At 41.1% G+C, this 13,921-nt stretch overlaps 1 protein-coding gene across 1 annotated transcript in view; it reads right to left on the bottom strand.

The window, feature by feature from the left end:
- Nucleotides 1–609: 609 nt before the first annotated feature.
- Nucleotides 610–13,921, bottom strand: part of MDFI (MyoD family inhibitor) — a 57,140-nt gene continuing 43,828 nt past the window's right edge. Inside the window, exons 3-4 of the mRNA XM_060773070.2 lie at nucleotides 2,644–2,919; nucleotides 610–2,206 (exon numbers count right to left, since the gene is read on the bottom strand). Of these exons, the coding sequence (XP_060629053.2) occupies nucleotides 1,950–2,206; nucleotides 2,644–2,919 (533 nt within the window). The 3' untranslated portion in view covers nucleotides 610–1,949. The remainder of the gene's footprint in view (nucleotides 2,207–2,643; nucleotides 2,920–13,921) is intronic.

Here is a 13,921-nt window from a genome sequence, read left to right as displayed (position 1 = left end):
TGCTCCGATGTGCCAGTTAAAGTGGAATAATAGCACTATAACAGTATAGTGCGATAGGGCCCCCAGTCTCCAAAAAGTGACATTACCAAGATGGACTCTTATGTAGTGTAGTGCAATGTTGTCTTAGTGCTGCAGTTTGTCCCCATGCACAACCATTCTGTGAAAGCCTGCTATGTCTCCACATCTTCTGCAAGTATGTGCCCTATTGTTTGTGGGTAAGAAATTTTATGACTTCCATGAAGCCCAGATACAGTCTGAGTACTTTTGTTAAGAGTAATAGGTGCAGCTCATTTGCTTCACTCAACCAGTTTTACTAGCTATAGTACAATTGTCAGGTAGGCTAGACCAAACCTGAGTGTTTTATCCTCAGGTTAAGCAAGCATATGTCACCAGCAGGGTGTTGGGTAGATTGCCCCCTCCCACACAATCCACTCTGGGCACACCCAGAAAATTTGCACTGTAAACATAAACTTACAAGTAAATACATAATCAACCCTGGATCAGTAGGAATGCAAGTCATCTTCTATCACCACTTCATTTACTCCCCATGGGATACTTTTACAAAATGTTACAATTGGTATGTAACACTGAAAAATTCCTTCTGAGACAGAAATGAAAAAAATCTTTATTTACAGTAACAAATAAGAATGAACAAAATACAAACTGTTCCCATATTAAAAGGAATCCGGGGACTCGGTATGGTAGGCCTGCTCATGTTTCAGTTGGTACAAGTTGTCCCACCTCCTGGTCCAAGGCATTCTACCAAGTTGGATGGCTCACTTGGAATGCTGTCACATCAGTGTCCAATATCTTGCTAAGAGGAGATGAAACTGACTTGTGGCTTTGAGCCAGGCTTAGCATTTTGTCTGTTGTGGGGAGAAGATAAAGAGTGGCAGCTTTTCTTGTCTTTACCACACCAATATGATACACCCCCAGCCTATTAAACAGCATCTTGATATCTCTGGCAGGCAGCAGAATGGCCAAGAGGCCCTTGAATGAGCATATCTGGCAGTAGAGAGTGCTGTGTTCTTGGCTTTTGGAGAACTATCCAATCTCACCACCAATATCCAAAAGGATGACTCAGAGATGGAGGAAGAAGTGGGGCAGAGATGAGATATGGTTCCTTTTGAAGGGTTCAGAGAACATGCCAGCTCCCAGGGAAGCCTCTCCAGTCCTTTTTCTCACTGGGTTAAAGGCTGTTCTGGGTATCTGGCTTTCTTTCATCACACCACTGGAAGAACTCAGCTGCATCTACAGTGACAGGGATTGGCCCACAGCAGCTGTGTAAAAGCATTCCTTCTTGGCACACTAGGCCAGCTGCCATTTCTTTGGGCGCCAAGGGGCTCAAGAGCCAGTCAGCAACCAGCACGACTGCCAACTAATTGACAGCACTACTACATTTAAGGCACTTTCTGCAGCCAGTAACACACCAGAGCTAGAAAAACTCCTCTAGTAGCTGGATGCTGGTGGCTGGACTTGTTGCCCAGTAGATGGCATAGCTTACTGGCATACTAAAACACTGGCAGCATAGCTTGAAGGTGATCTTTGGCCCTGTGTGGATGCTCCAGATCCTTGCCAAGCAGCAAAGCTGGCTGTGCAGCTATTCCTTCCCTGCTCTTGGCTCAGGCAGCAGGAACACTGTTATTTGCCAGCTTCCATTAGGAAGAATCTGGTGAGAAGGGAAGAGAGAGATACAGACAGGGAACATATCCACTATGTGAACTTCAAGAGTCCTGCAAATCTTTTGTGTCAGTCTGGTAAAAAGCAGGATTTTTGTTCCAGATGAATCCATGCTGGGCTCATCTCCTGCTCTAAACTTAGCTTCTATGGGCCTTGTCATTTGATAGCAGGAGAGAATAATAGAGAGATCGTGGCCAAGGTCTCTCCCTCCTGTACCCAGTTCATGGCTAGAACACCTGTGTTCAAGGAAGACGATCTGGCTCCCAGTTTCAAGAAGAAAAGCACAAGCCACAGCACTCCATGCAGATCTCCAGGCAATCAGCTGACTCGCAGCATGCATCTATAATGCCACAGTCCATGTCACAGGGCAGATCACAATCGGCACATTCCCCAGAGCCGCAGCAGCAGCAGCAGATGCAAGAATCCTCGGAGCTGCAGGAGCCGCAAGTGGCACAGTCCAGCATGATATTGCAGAGGGTCAGGAACTCACAAAAGAGGCAGGAGAGGATGCAGTGGACACAGCAATCTGGAAGCAGAAAGAAATAGAATAACCAAAAGCAGGCAACATGTTGGTTGTGATGGGCATGTGCAAAATGAGAATGGGCAAGCAAAAGAAGATGGCAGGTGACATTGAGCATAGTTGGAGCATGGCAGAGTTTCGCATGAGTGTGGCTTCAATGTTCTACCAGCTGTTAGTTTAGACAAATGTTGGACATGAACATGGGAGGAACCATATTGTCTTTTTCACATAGCAAAAAAGTATTGTACCAGCCCTGGCATTGACTGCCCCTATTCCAGGTAGCTAGGGTCCTAAAAGACCACATACACTAAAATAATAACAAGGATCATCAATGCATCTGCTGGTTCTTTTTCTCTCAGTCTCTCTCCCTCTTAGCCAAAGCCTGAAAGAACAAACAAACTCTAAGCAGAACCTCCAAAATATTAAGGAAAGGAGAGAAGTACCTTCCTGTGCTTCAGTAGGAATCTGAGAGGATGCAGATTTGGAGCTGCCTTTGCTCTTTTTGCTGATCTGACTGTTGATGGAGTGATGTGATTGTAGCTTCCGATGAGGCTTCTGGGAGCCTGAGAGTGACCTGAGTTCAGAACACAAGGCACCATTTCCAGCCTCGCCATTTGAACTGCCAAGCTCATCTGAAACCGGTCCAACACCATTCTGCAGCAGAGGGACGTAAGTCGAAGCTGGAGGGCTCCGGACAGTTACCCGGCCCTGGGGCTGGCCTGTTGGGGACAGAGAGAAGAATTTTTAAAAAGCAACTACATAGGAATGTGTTAAAACATTAACATAGCACTCTTTGAAAAATACATAACACCAACAAATTCTTTCTAAATTACAGCCTAAGTATCCTATTATTTCAGAATAATAGATTCCAGGCTCTTTTACAAACCCACTCCCAACCATATGTATTGCATATATGACTGAAAGTCTGAACAACACTCCATGCATCTGAGTAAGTGGGCGGTAGCTCACAACAGCTTATACTGTAATACATTCTTTAGACTTATTTCTGCTGCTACAGCAGAATAATACAAAATTGTGGAAATCTTTACAGTGAACGATACAAGTACTGTCTTGACTAGATTAAGCCTCAGTTTTCTGGATATTAGAGTATTATACTTAGTACAGTTCAGAAACTTGAATTTCAATTTTACTTCCAGTTAGTTGTGAAAAACAATGACACACAGCAGGAAATAGTCTTAATGTGGAATCTTTTCAAGGTTTCTGTTTCATCCTTGGCTTTATCTTTGTTTCTCGGTCACTAAAATTACCCTTCTTTGTATAAAAAAGAGAAGTATGGGGTAGTTTCTATGAAGAAATTTGCCATATGTGAAGCAGTTCCAAAGTTCTTTTTAATGAAAATTCTTAGCTTTCAACCTAAAGTTTTCTGTTGTGAAGGCCCCTAGCACAAATATAGTCTAATATGTTTGATTAGCTGAAGAATACCAGTTTTTAATGTATGCACACTTATTTTTGAAATGGAGAATCAAAATGTATTGTCTATTATTGCTTTACCTCCTCCAATAAGCAATTCAGATAAGCTCTATCTGAGTTTCTGCATAGTGTTCCTCACCATTACATCTTAAGACAGCATGCAGACCTGATAGAGAAAGTCATTCCTCGCTTCTCTGTCTGTTTTTTTAAATAAGAACTTTCCTAAGGAAGAGCATGGAGGGCTCAACAACTTAACTGGATCTGTATGCTTTTTTTGATTGCTTAATAAAGGCATTTCCACAATATAGATACTAAAATACATCACAGCACAAACTTTAAAGGGCGATAGTTCACTTTCTTAAGTATTCTTAACATTTTTGCCACTGCTAGTGCCACAGTACAGGGTGACAAAGCCAAAGACAAACAGACTGAGAGATAGCTTTTATCCTAGAGCTGTGGCTATGTTGAACTCCATGGTTTCTCATTGATGTGACATTGGGGGCTGTGTGGCAGTGGTTGGGGTGTGGAGGGATAGATGTGCTGTTTTGAGGTGTGTGCTGAGGAAGGCATTCAATTTAGTTGTGCTATTCTATTCTATTCTAGTTAATATACTTCTACTGAAACTTTGACAAACTTTTGACCATGGTTAAGGATTATGGCCTTAATAATTATATTCGATGATTTAGTGAGTTGCTTCACTTCTGCACTTTATGGGTATTGATAAAACCCCCAACTCTATTTTTTTTAGCTTGCTGGGTTTTATAGTATCTTTTAAATTGGGGTTTTATTGCTGATTTAAGCATAATTGGGTAAATTTTATTGTTACTGATTTTTTACTTTTTGTATTTTGTTGTATTTATATTTTGTTGCACTACTGAGTGTTTTCTGTGAACTGCCCAAGTCCCTTTAGGGAGATGATGGTGGGATACAAATAAAGCTTCATCATCATCATCATCATCATCATCATCATCATCATCATCATCATATTTCAATGTCTCTGAAGTCAATAGGATGGTGAACCTGTTCTGGAGTTATATCTGAACTTTAAAAGAGTTATCCAAGGTGCTGAAACTAATCTCACAATGGATTCGTCTCCTTGGAAAACTTCTTTAAAAATGAGACTCCATTTGTCTTGTTAGAAGTTTACGGTGTCTGCAGAACTGTACCAAGATTATTAAAAGGCTAGACTGAAAAGAGGCATAGAGGCACCTTTTTAAAAAAACTCGGTGTCTAGATGCTAGCTACAATTCTGAAAGAAGACTATTCTACAGCTGGACAGTGGTGAAGAAAAAGGCCCAAGAAATGGGCCTGAAAGTAGTGAAGTCTACAAAAGGATTTCTCTTACAGCATGTAATAACCAGACAGGTTCGTAACAAGTCTGGCAGTTGAACAGATATTCAAAGACAAATTAGCATGACATTTAATAATAATAATAATGGTAAAGGTAAAGGTTTTCGCCTGACATTAAGTCTAGACATGTTCCAATTCTGAGGGTTGTTGTTCATCTCCATTTCTAAGCCGAAGAGCCAGCACTGTCCATAGACACCTCCAAGGTCATGTGACTGGCATGACTGCATGGAGCACTGTTACCTTCCCACCGGAGTGGTACCTACTCACATCTGCATGTTTTTGAACTGATAGGTTCAAAAATCCAACACCACTTGGAGAACAGAAGCTGGGGCTAACAGCGGGATCTCATGCTGCTCCCTGGATTCGAACCTGTGACATTTCAGTCAGCAAGTTCAGCAACTCAGAACTTGCGCCACCAGGGGCTAATAATAATAATAATAATAATAATAATTATAATTATAATATAATATAATTATAATAATAATAATAATTTAAAAACATTATTTATATCCCATCTCCCAGAGGGACTCGGGGCGGCTCACACTCAAAGGTGTAAACACGCAAAATACAAACATTGTAGAAACAATAACATGAACAATAACAGCCAACATAAAGATTTCTTTACACCCCCCCCCCCCCCCTGGTTAAAATCAGTAAAATACAGCAATAGCTGCAGGTATAAAACAACAGTAATCAATCTCAGTCATGTAACGTGCTTGGTGAAATATATGGGTCCCCACGTATATTCATTAAAGGAATCAAAATACTGTATGGCCAAAGGATTGCCAGGGGGTGGTGGGAATGTTTTCAATTGTGTACAGAAGGCCTGATCTCCCTCAGAAGGGCATTCTAAAGACTGGGGGCCACCACCGAGAAGGCCCTCTCTCTCGTCTCTACCAACCACACTTGAGACGGAGGTGGGACCAAGAGGAGGGCCTCCCCGGTAGACCTTAGCACCTGTGCTGGTTCATAGAAAGAGATGTGGTCTCAAAGACATACTGGACCTGAAGAATATAGGGATTTATAGCTAATAACTTTTAAAAGCTTAAAAAGTAGAAAACAGCCACTGCATGTCTTTCATAGACTCATAGAGTTGGAAGAGACCACAACAGACATCCAGCCAGTTCCCCTGCATGCAGAAATATATAAGCAAAGCACTCCTGGAAGATGACCATCCAGCCTCTGCTTAAAAACCTCCAAAGAAGGAGACCACCATATTCTGAGGCAGCATGTTTAACCGTCAAACAGCTTTTGCCATCAGGAAGTTCTTCCTAATATTAGCCTTCTCTTTTCCAAGCTAAACATATTGAGCTCCCTAAACTGCTCCTCAAAGTTGGAACAACGTAATTTGATACCATATACCAACCCAGCTCTATTTATTTGGAAGTAATTCCACTTTGCTTCAATAGCACTTGAATATAAAAGAAGGAGGCTGACTGAATGACTCTTTAGATAGTGTTGGAGTGAAGCTCTCCTCACTTGGGGCTAATGAGAGCTGCAATCCAACACCACTTGGAGAACTGCAAATTCCCTATCCCTGCTAGAAAATGACTCCATTGGGAAGCACAGCAAACACTGAAACCATCTTAGTTGGTAAGAGACATCTGGGACAAATTTGCTTAAATAATGCAGGCATTGTGGCTCCTAAAATTGTTTTTCATTCTTTCTTGGTGGTAATGGTGGAGAGAGTAGAATTTCTTGGTGTTAGTGACCGGGAGGGTATGTGCGTAGCTTCGGGAAATGGGTGTCTCCATTTTACACAGCCGAATTTCCTTCTCAGGGTACACTTAGAAATATCTCTGCTAGTGCTGGACTATTAGACCCTTCTCACCTAAATCTTCAACTACCAGACCTGAAAGAAGAAAACAACTGTAATTACAGGTCTCACGGAGTCAATTTAGCTCTTTGGTCCAATACAGATTATTTGAAAATGTGCCAACTCATTGAGGAGGAGGAATATAAGCAAATATATTCAAATAAGGTACCACTCTATCAATTTTTGGACCAAAATTCTAACTGACCACAAGATTAAGAATATGCAAAACCATACACACTTGCTGCAAATAATAAACTCACAGAAAATCAGCCTAATGGAGAAGCGGCATGACGGTGACAGTCATTTTCCTAAAGGTACCATTAAGTAGGTGGTAGACTCAAAATCCTTTGTTTAAGATCTCAATTCAGCATTTTGAATTATAGTTCTAAATATGACATAGCCATAGATATATTTTTAGCTTTTTCACACACTGCTTCAATGCATACTTTCTCTTCAAATCCACGAATGAGCCTGAACTAAGGTATTCAGACAACAGAAAATATGTTTGTACAGCAATGTCACACAAACCATTTTCAAGGAAATAAAAGTGTAGTAAAATGTTAAGTAGAAATAGTCACTGGAATGGGAGCAGCAGCTTTTTGTTGTTCCACGCACATTATTGCTCTGCTGGTATAACAAATGGTGACAAAGCAACGCTGTGAGCTATTCCTGATTAACTATGAATTCCAGAACCGCAGTGTTGGGAGATTCTGGCAGGTAGAGTCTCACTTATTCAACATAAACGGGTCGACAGAACGTCAGATAAATGAAAATGTCGGATAATACGGAGTTTCCTGCTATTACCCATCCTACATGGCATTAGACACCTAGAATACTAACAACAGGCACTCAAAGTGTTAAGGCAAAGCAACATCACGGGGCTAGGGCGGCCCAGCAGGAAGTGCCTGGATGTGGAAATCACAGAGGGAAGGAGGGAGGATGCTTCCGGTTCTGCCTCTTTTCTCTCTTTCCCTCCCTCCCTCCCTCCTTCCTCCCTCCCTCCCTCCTCCTCTTCCTCATCTTGCCCTTTTCACTTATTGGGAAAGGAGAAAGATTTGGGGAGCACTCCTTTAATTGAAGGGGAAATGCTGGAGGAAAAGGGGGGTGTTGGATAAGAGCGCCAGATAAGACGGAATGTTGGATAAGCGAAGGTTGGATAAGCAAGACTGTACTGTATTATTATTCCTGTGGGCAGCCATATTTCTCATCAGTGTCTGAACACTGCTGCATCAGGGTAAAATTTAAAACTGTGACAGAAAAAAAATCACAGTTAGAAATGAAAACGTAAGAAGAACCCCACGTTTCATTACTGAAGTCCATATATTCAAGATCTTTAAAAGTTCCCTGATGCCATCAAACAGGTTACATTAAAAAAATAATTCATCAAATTTAAATAAATACATCATTTCTCTGTTGCAGAAGAAGATAAATGATGTGTAAAAAATGTATATTTTGAATTTTTTGTAACCTTCCTCGGGTCCCATACTATGAAAAAGATGGGAAGGATAGATAAATAAATGTGTATATCAGTAAAACTTCAATAAACGTACACATTGGAAATGCTGTAAGAAGTCAATTTGCCTCATATTAAATAGAAAGCATATTTTTGAGAAGGCCATTCTTTCTATTATTATTTTTTCTATTCCATTTTAACATAAGAACAGAAATCCTTAACTTATAGATAATCAATTTGTACCAAAATTTCCTTATCCAGTTAGAATTGTCCCTCGTGGTAATCTACCCATATTTTAGATAATTATATACCTTCAATATGTCATGAAGGGAATCATGATCTTGTTTAATGTAAATAGCAATCTAGAAAGCATAATAATGTAGTAGCTATGTATACAGCAAACCCACATTCAATGCCTATGCGTGCAATAGAAAGTTACAAGTGGACAAGGTCTCCCAAATTCAATTAGACACGACTTCTCAAATATATTGATTTGTGGTAAAACACATATAATTAAGCATTCTTCATACATGATATGTGCACACTGTACATCATCCCCCCGTCCTCCACACAAACACAGATTGGATTGCAGTATCGGGAAAGGATGAAATCCACCCAAACTCCCCACTCCACCCCATTTTAGCAAAACCCCACAGCCTTCTGATGTGGTCAACTCTCCATGTAATTTGGGCACTGCAGAAATGATCCTTGTGTATATAAAGTGTTCCTAAAATTGCTTAGCAGAATACAAATTGCCATTTGGAGTTTCCAGATTCATGAAACAATAAACTGAATTGTTTTGACTAAGAGAGATATTTTGAGGAACCTAAGTACAAATTACCACTGGACCTCTTGTATGCAGCTTCCAAACGGATGGAGTCTAGACAAGGATTGGGCAAACTAAGAGGATGCAGTTGGGCACAATACAAACAAACAACCCCATCTAAGTCTCATCTAAGATTTCTGCTTCTCTTTCTCTCTTTGCTAGACTTTACATTTCTCTCCTCCCTCTGATCTGTAAACAAGCAGTGATTCAGCAGAAAGGCTTGAGGGCAGAAGGCACCTTGAGCCAATCCGGGGAACAGAAGCTATATTCTCTCTGGGGTGCCTGCTGGACAGGGCCAGACTGAGTCATCCTGAAGGCATTGCACACAGCCTTCAAACACAAGATGTTTCTTGTCTCCGGCTACTGAGGAGCCAGGCAATGCACAGTAGGTGGCAAGAAGGCAACCTTGGTTTCTCTGGTCTGGATAGCCTACCAGAGAGTGCAAAGTTTACACAAGGTTCTATTTTGACTCACATGGACTCAAACGGGAAGAGAAATGAAAACGAAGGCATTGGGAAATGTATTAACTTCTGCTTCCTTGGCCTGAGTATGGAGAAGAGGAAGCAGCAACTTGATTTTGGGACATGGCATGATCTATAGAATGGAATGTATACATCCAAACTGAACTGAACTCCTCCCTTCATCCCCAACACCTGCCGAAATGGAGATCAATATTGCTTGCTGGTGCTGATCATCAGTTTAGTGGTGATGATAGAAGGCACCATTCTTGTGTGTTCATATGCTGTTGCCAGAAGAGGAAATCATTGTGTCTTCACATCTTGCTGCTGCAGAAAGACAGGACTTTCCATTAGGATCCAGAAGCCACCTGGACATCTTCCTTAGTAATTTCTTCCACATGCTCTCTGAGCAGTGGAAGAACTATGGTTAAGAGAAGGCACTATATAAAATTCACATAGGGGAGCAGTAGTAGGCCATGCATATAAGTAGAGTACTTCATTCTCACACCATGCTTGAGATCCTGGAGTTGAAAATAAAAAGCTGGATGCACCAATGCTCTGACTCTGTATTGTGTTCCAAACATAATAGCATGCCAGTGTACACATGTGTACACACAGCATTTCACAGCACGTTATCCTGGATAAATGGAACTTTCCTACAGATTCTTTTACATACAAAGAGCTGCTGTTATTGGTACTCAGTAAAGATCTCATTAAAAATTAAGATTTTGCCTAAAAATTGGAAAAATGAGGTCCAGATTTTTCTATGTATTACTCTTCTACTGAAGAGCTTGTGTTATCCATGGGAGATGGCCACTCAGTGAGATCCTTCACATTCATGGAGCACCTTCTATCATTGTTATTTCTTATTTATTTCAAAGATTTATGTTTCATTTTTTAGCTTGTGACATAAGAGTATATTCAAAACAAGTCAACCTAACATGAAACAATCATGGGTGGCCCAGAGCAGCAGTTCATCAGAAAAATATCGATTTTAGTTTCCAAAATAATAATACTTTAAAGCACAAAAGAACATGATTGTTTTATCTTGCTACCAGAATTCTCTGAGAGGAGTGAAAAGGATAGAAAGAATGAGAAACAGCAAAAGAGAGACTCTTTATTGGGAGAAATAAAGAGGTCAATTGTTAAAATCATATAATCATAAGGGCCATCCAGTCCAACTCCCTGCCATGCAGGAACAAATCAAAGTACAGTGGAGTCTCACTTATCCAACATAATCGGGCCAGCATTGGATAAGCCTATTAAATGTCAAATTACATTATGATTTTAGAAATTAAGCATCAAAACATCATGTTTTACAACAAATCGACAGAAAAAGCAGTTCAATACATGGTAACGTTATGTAGTAATTAATTACTGTATTTACCAATTTAGCATCAAAACATTGCAATGTATTGAAACAGCTGTGGATCCGGGTGGGAGGCAGACTGTGTTGGATAATACAGAATGTTGGATGAGCAAAGGTTGGATAAACAAGACTCTACTGGAGGGCGACTGAAATGATCAAGGGTCTGGAGAACAAGCCCTATGAAGAGCAGCTTAAAGAGCTGGGCATGTTTAGCCTGAAGGCTGAGAGGAGACATGATAGCAATGTATAAATGTGAGAGGAGGTCACAGGGATGAGGGAGCAAGCTTGTTTTCTGCTTCCCTGGAGACTAGTACACGGAACAATGGCAAACTACAAGAAAGGAGATTCCATCTGAACATTAGGAAGAATTTCCTGACTGTGAGAGCTGTTCAGCAGTGGAACTCTCTGCCCCGGAGTGTGGTGGGGGCTCCTTCTTTGGAGGCTTTTAAACAGAGGCTGGATGGCCATCTGTCAGGGGTGCTTTGAATGCAATATTCCTGCTTCTTGGCAGGGGGTTGGACTGGATGGCCCATGAGGTCTCTTCCAACTCTATGATTCTATGATTCTATGAGTCTACTGTACTCCCAATAGATGGCCATCCAACCTCTGCTTAAAACTTCCAATGATGGAGACTCTACCACACTCTAAGGCAGCACCCAGACTTTCTTCCTAATATTAAGGTAGAATATCTTTTCCTGTGAATTGAATCCATTGCTCTGTGTCCTAGTATCTAGAGCAGGAGAAAACAAACTTGCCTCCTTTTCCTCAATATGACAAGAGGGGCCAAGCTTGTTGTAATATGCAGCTTCATCCCAATGTTATACCACAACCATCACAAGATGCAGAGAGCCTTTTATTCAGGGCTACTGAGTTGAGTTCATAAATAAGAGACTGCCCAATAACCTTTGGACGCCAACGAGTTTGCTCTGTCATACCTTGTCATGGCCAAGTTCCAAGGCTACAATTCTCAACTATTCTAGTCTTTTATATCAGCAGACTTTTTGCCAATACAAAAGCTTTTGAAATTAAACTGTATATTAAATAATGTATCTTCATATTGACCCATGTGAAACCTGGGTATGGAATGATCGGCATTCTGAAATGTCCTGCGGTTTTCATTTGGATAGCATACCAATTGCCAGGTTTCTCTCTCTCTTAACAGAGAAACCGTCCATTAGCATGCGAACAGTGACCACACATTAAAGTCTTGCACTTAATGCAAATAGCTTGCAGGATTGAAGTGCACTTATTGCCCCCTCTGTACTAAAGAATGGAGACAGATCCTTTCCCTATATTTCAAACTTTTCTAGGAAGGACAGGCCCCTTGCTATAGACACATCCATCTAGTTTTCAATTCCAGCTTAAGGCTGAGAATGAATTTCACCAGCTGAGTTCAAATGGAACCCATGAGAATATGGGTTCACACACTGACATGACCTTAACTGCAGTGGCATGAGTGAACCATTATAATCATCATTATTTCAGGGATGAAATTATAGAGTGGTGAATCCCCTAATCAGATAATTACAGGTGGGAATTCCACTGATGATAAGAATTTTGTTCCCAGCCATTTATTACATTTTCCCTTTGCTCTCCAACACAGACTTCTTGCACAAAGCAGGCCAACACCCAATACACCATTAGCAGCTTGGATTGCTTCTAAAGGTCTCTCTGATTCACGGGTGAAAGAGGGCAAGTAGCCTGAAGATCCACTGGTACAATCCACAGGGAACATCCCTTAGGCAAGGCTATCCAAATGAGCAAAAAGTTCCACATATACTCCATTTGGATGAGAGAGAAACAAAAATGGGGAAATCAAGTCAAAGCTTTAAAAAATTTAAATCAGGTGTAAGCAATGCCAGCAGATACTGGGGCCAACTTTCTGTCTTTGGCACTCTCTGCATGGATGTGATCATGAATGCTGGTCATTATTCTTTAAAAAGTTAGTTAGCAAAGTATATAAACATCAAGTCAATTTGATTCAATGCTGCATTTTTGCAGGCCACAGTCTCAATTTATCCATTTCAGCTGGAATTCAGGATGGGACACATATACATAGAGATGTGATTTATTTTTTTTAGGAGCAGCTTCCAAAGCCACCCCTCCTGGCTTATTTCAAAGTCCCCATACCAGCTCAAACCAGCATTACATGCTTCAATGTAAACATTCTGGATTGGAAACATCTGGCAATAGCTTCTAATAGTGGTCGCACAGTGATTACAGAAGTGTTGAGACCTCTGAAGAACTCCATTAAACCTCAGTTCTGATGTCATTGTGGTGCATCTGGCTATTGGTGGTGGTGGTGGGGGGGGGGGTAACAAGATATTTTCTGATCCTGGCTGCTCATGTTGAAGCATGGAAGACTTTTATGAGGCTGCTTTGGGGCTTTAAAGTATGTTGGGGGCTGGGGATATATGCATTAGCATAGCATAAGGACCACATGCAGATCTTTGGACTATGTTGAACATATTTTATATATTTCTTGTACTTCCCAGTTAACTAGGGCAGAAGTTGCATTAGACTAGAGGGAATTTGCATCCTTGGTTTGGCCAGAAAGCTCCATGAATTACTGAAAATCTCAGCCTAAACTTTTGTTTGGGTCAGGAGCAACTTGAGAAACTGCAAGTCACTTCTGGTGTGAGAGAATTGGCTGTCTGCAAGGTCATTGCCCAGAGGATGCCACATATTTTACCATCCTGTGGGAGGCTTCTCTCATGTCCCCACATGGGAAGCTGGAGCTGACATATGGGAGCTCACCCTGCTACCTGGATTCGAACCGCTGACTTTTCAGTCAGCAGTCCTGCTGGCACAAGGGTTTAACCCATTGTGCCACCAGGGGCTCATGGCCTAAATTAATATGTTACGGCAATATATATATATTATGGCAATATATATACTGGCCCAAGCTTCCAAGAGGAAGGCCAGGATATTATTGATATTATGATTGCTATTTGACCTTTTCTGCAGAAGGGGGATTCAGAGTGGATTATAATTCAACACAAACACAACACAGTTTTA

The sequence above is a fragment of the Anolis sagrei genome, chromosome 4, assembly GCF_037176765.1.
Source record: "Anolis sagrei isolate rAnoSag1 chromosome 4, rAnoSag1.mat, whole genome shotgun sequence".
Classification (NCBI taxonomy): Eukaryota; Metazoa; Chordata; class Lepidosauria; order Squamata; family Dactyloidae; genus Anolis; species Anolis sagrei.
This window is presented reverse-complemented; position numbering and strand designations above follow the sequence as displayed.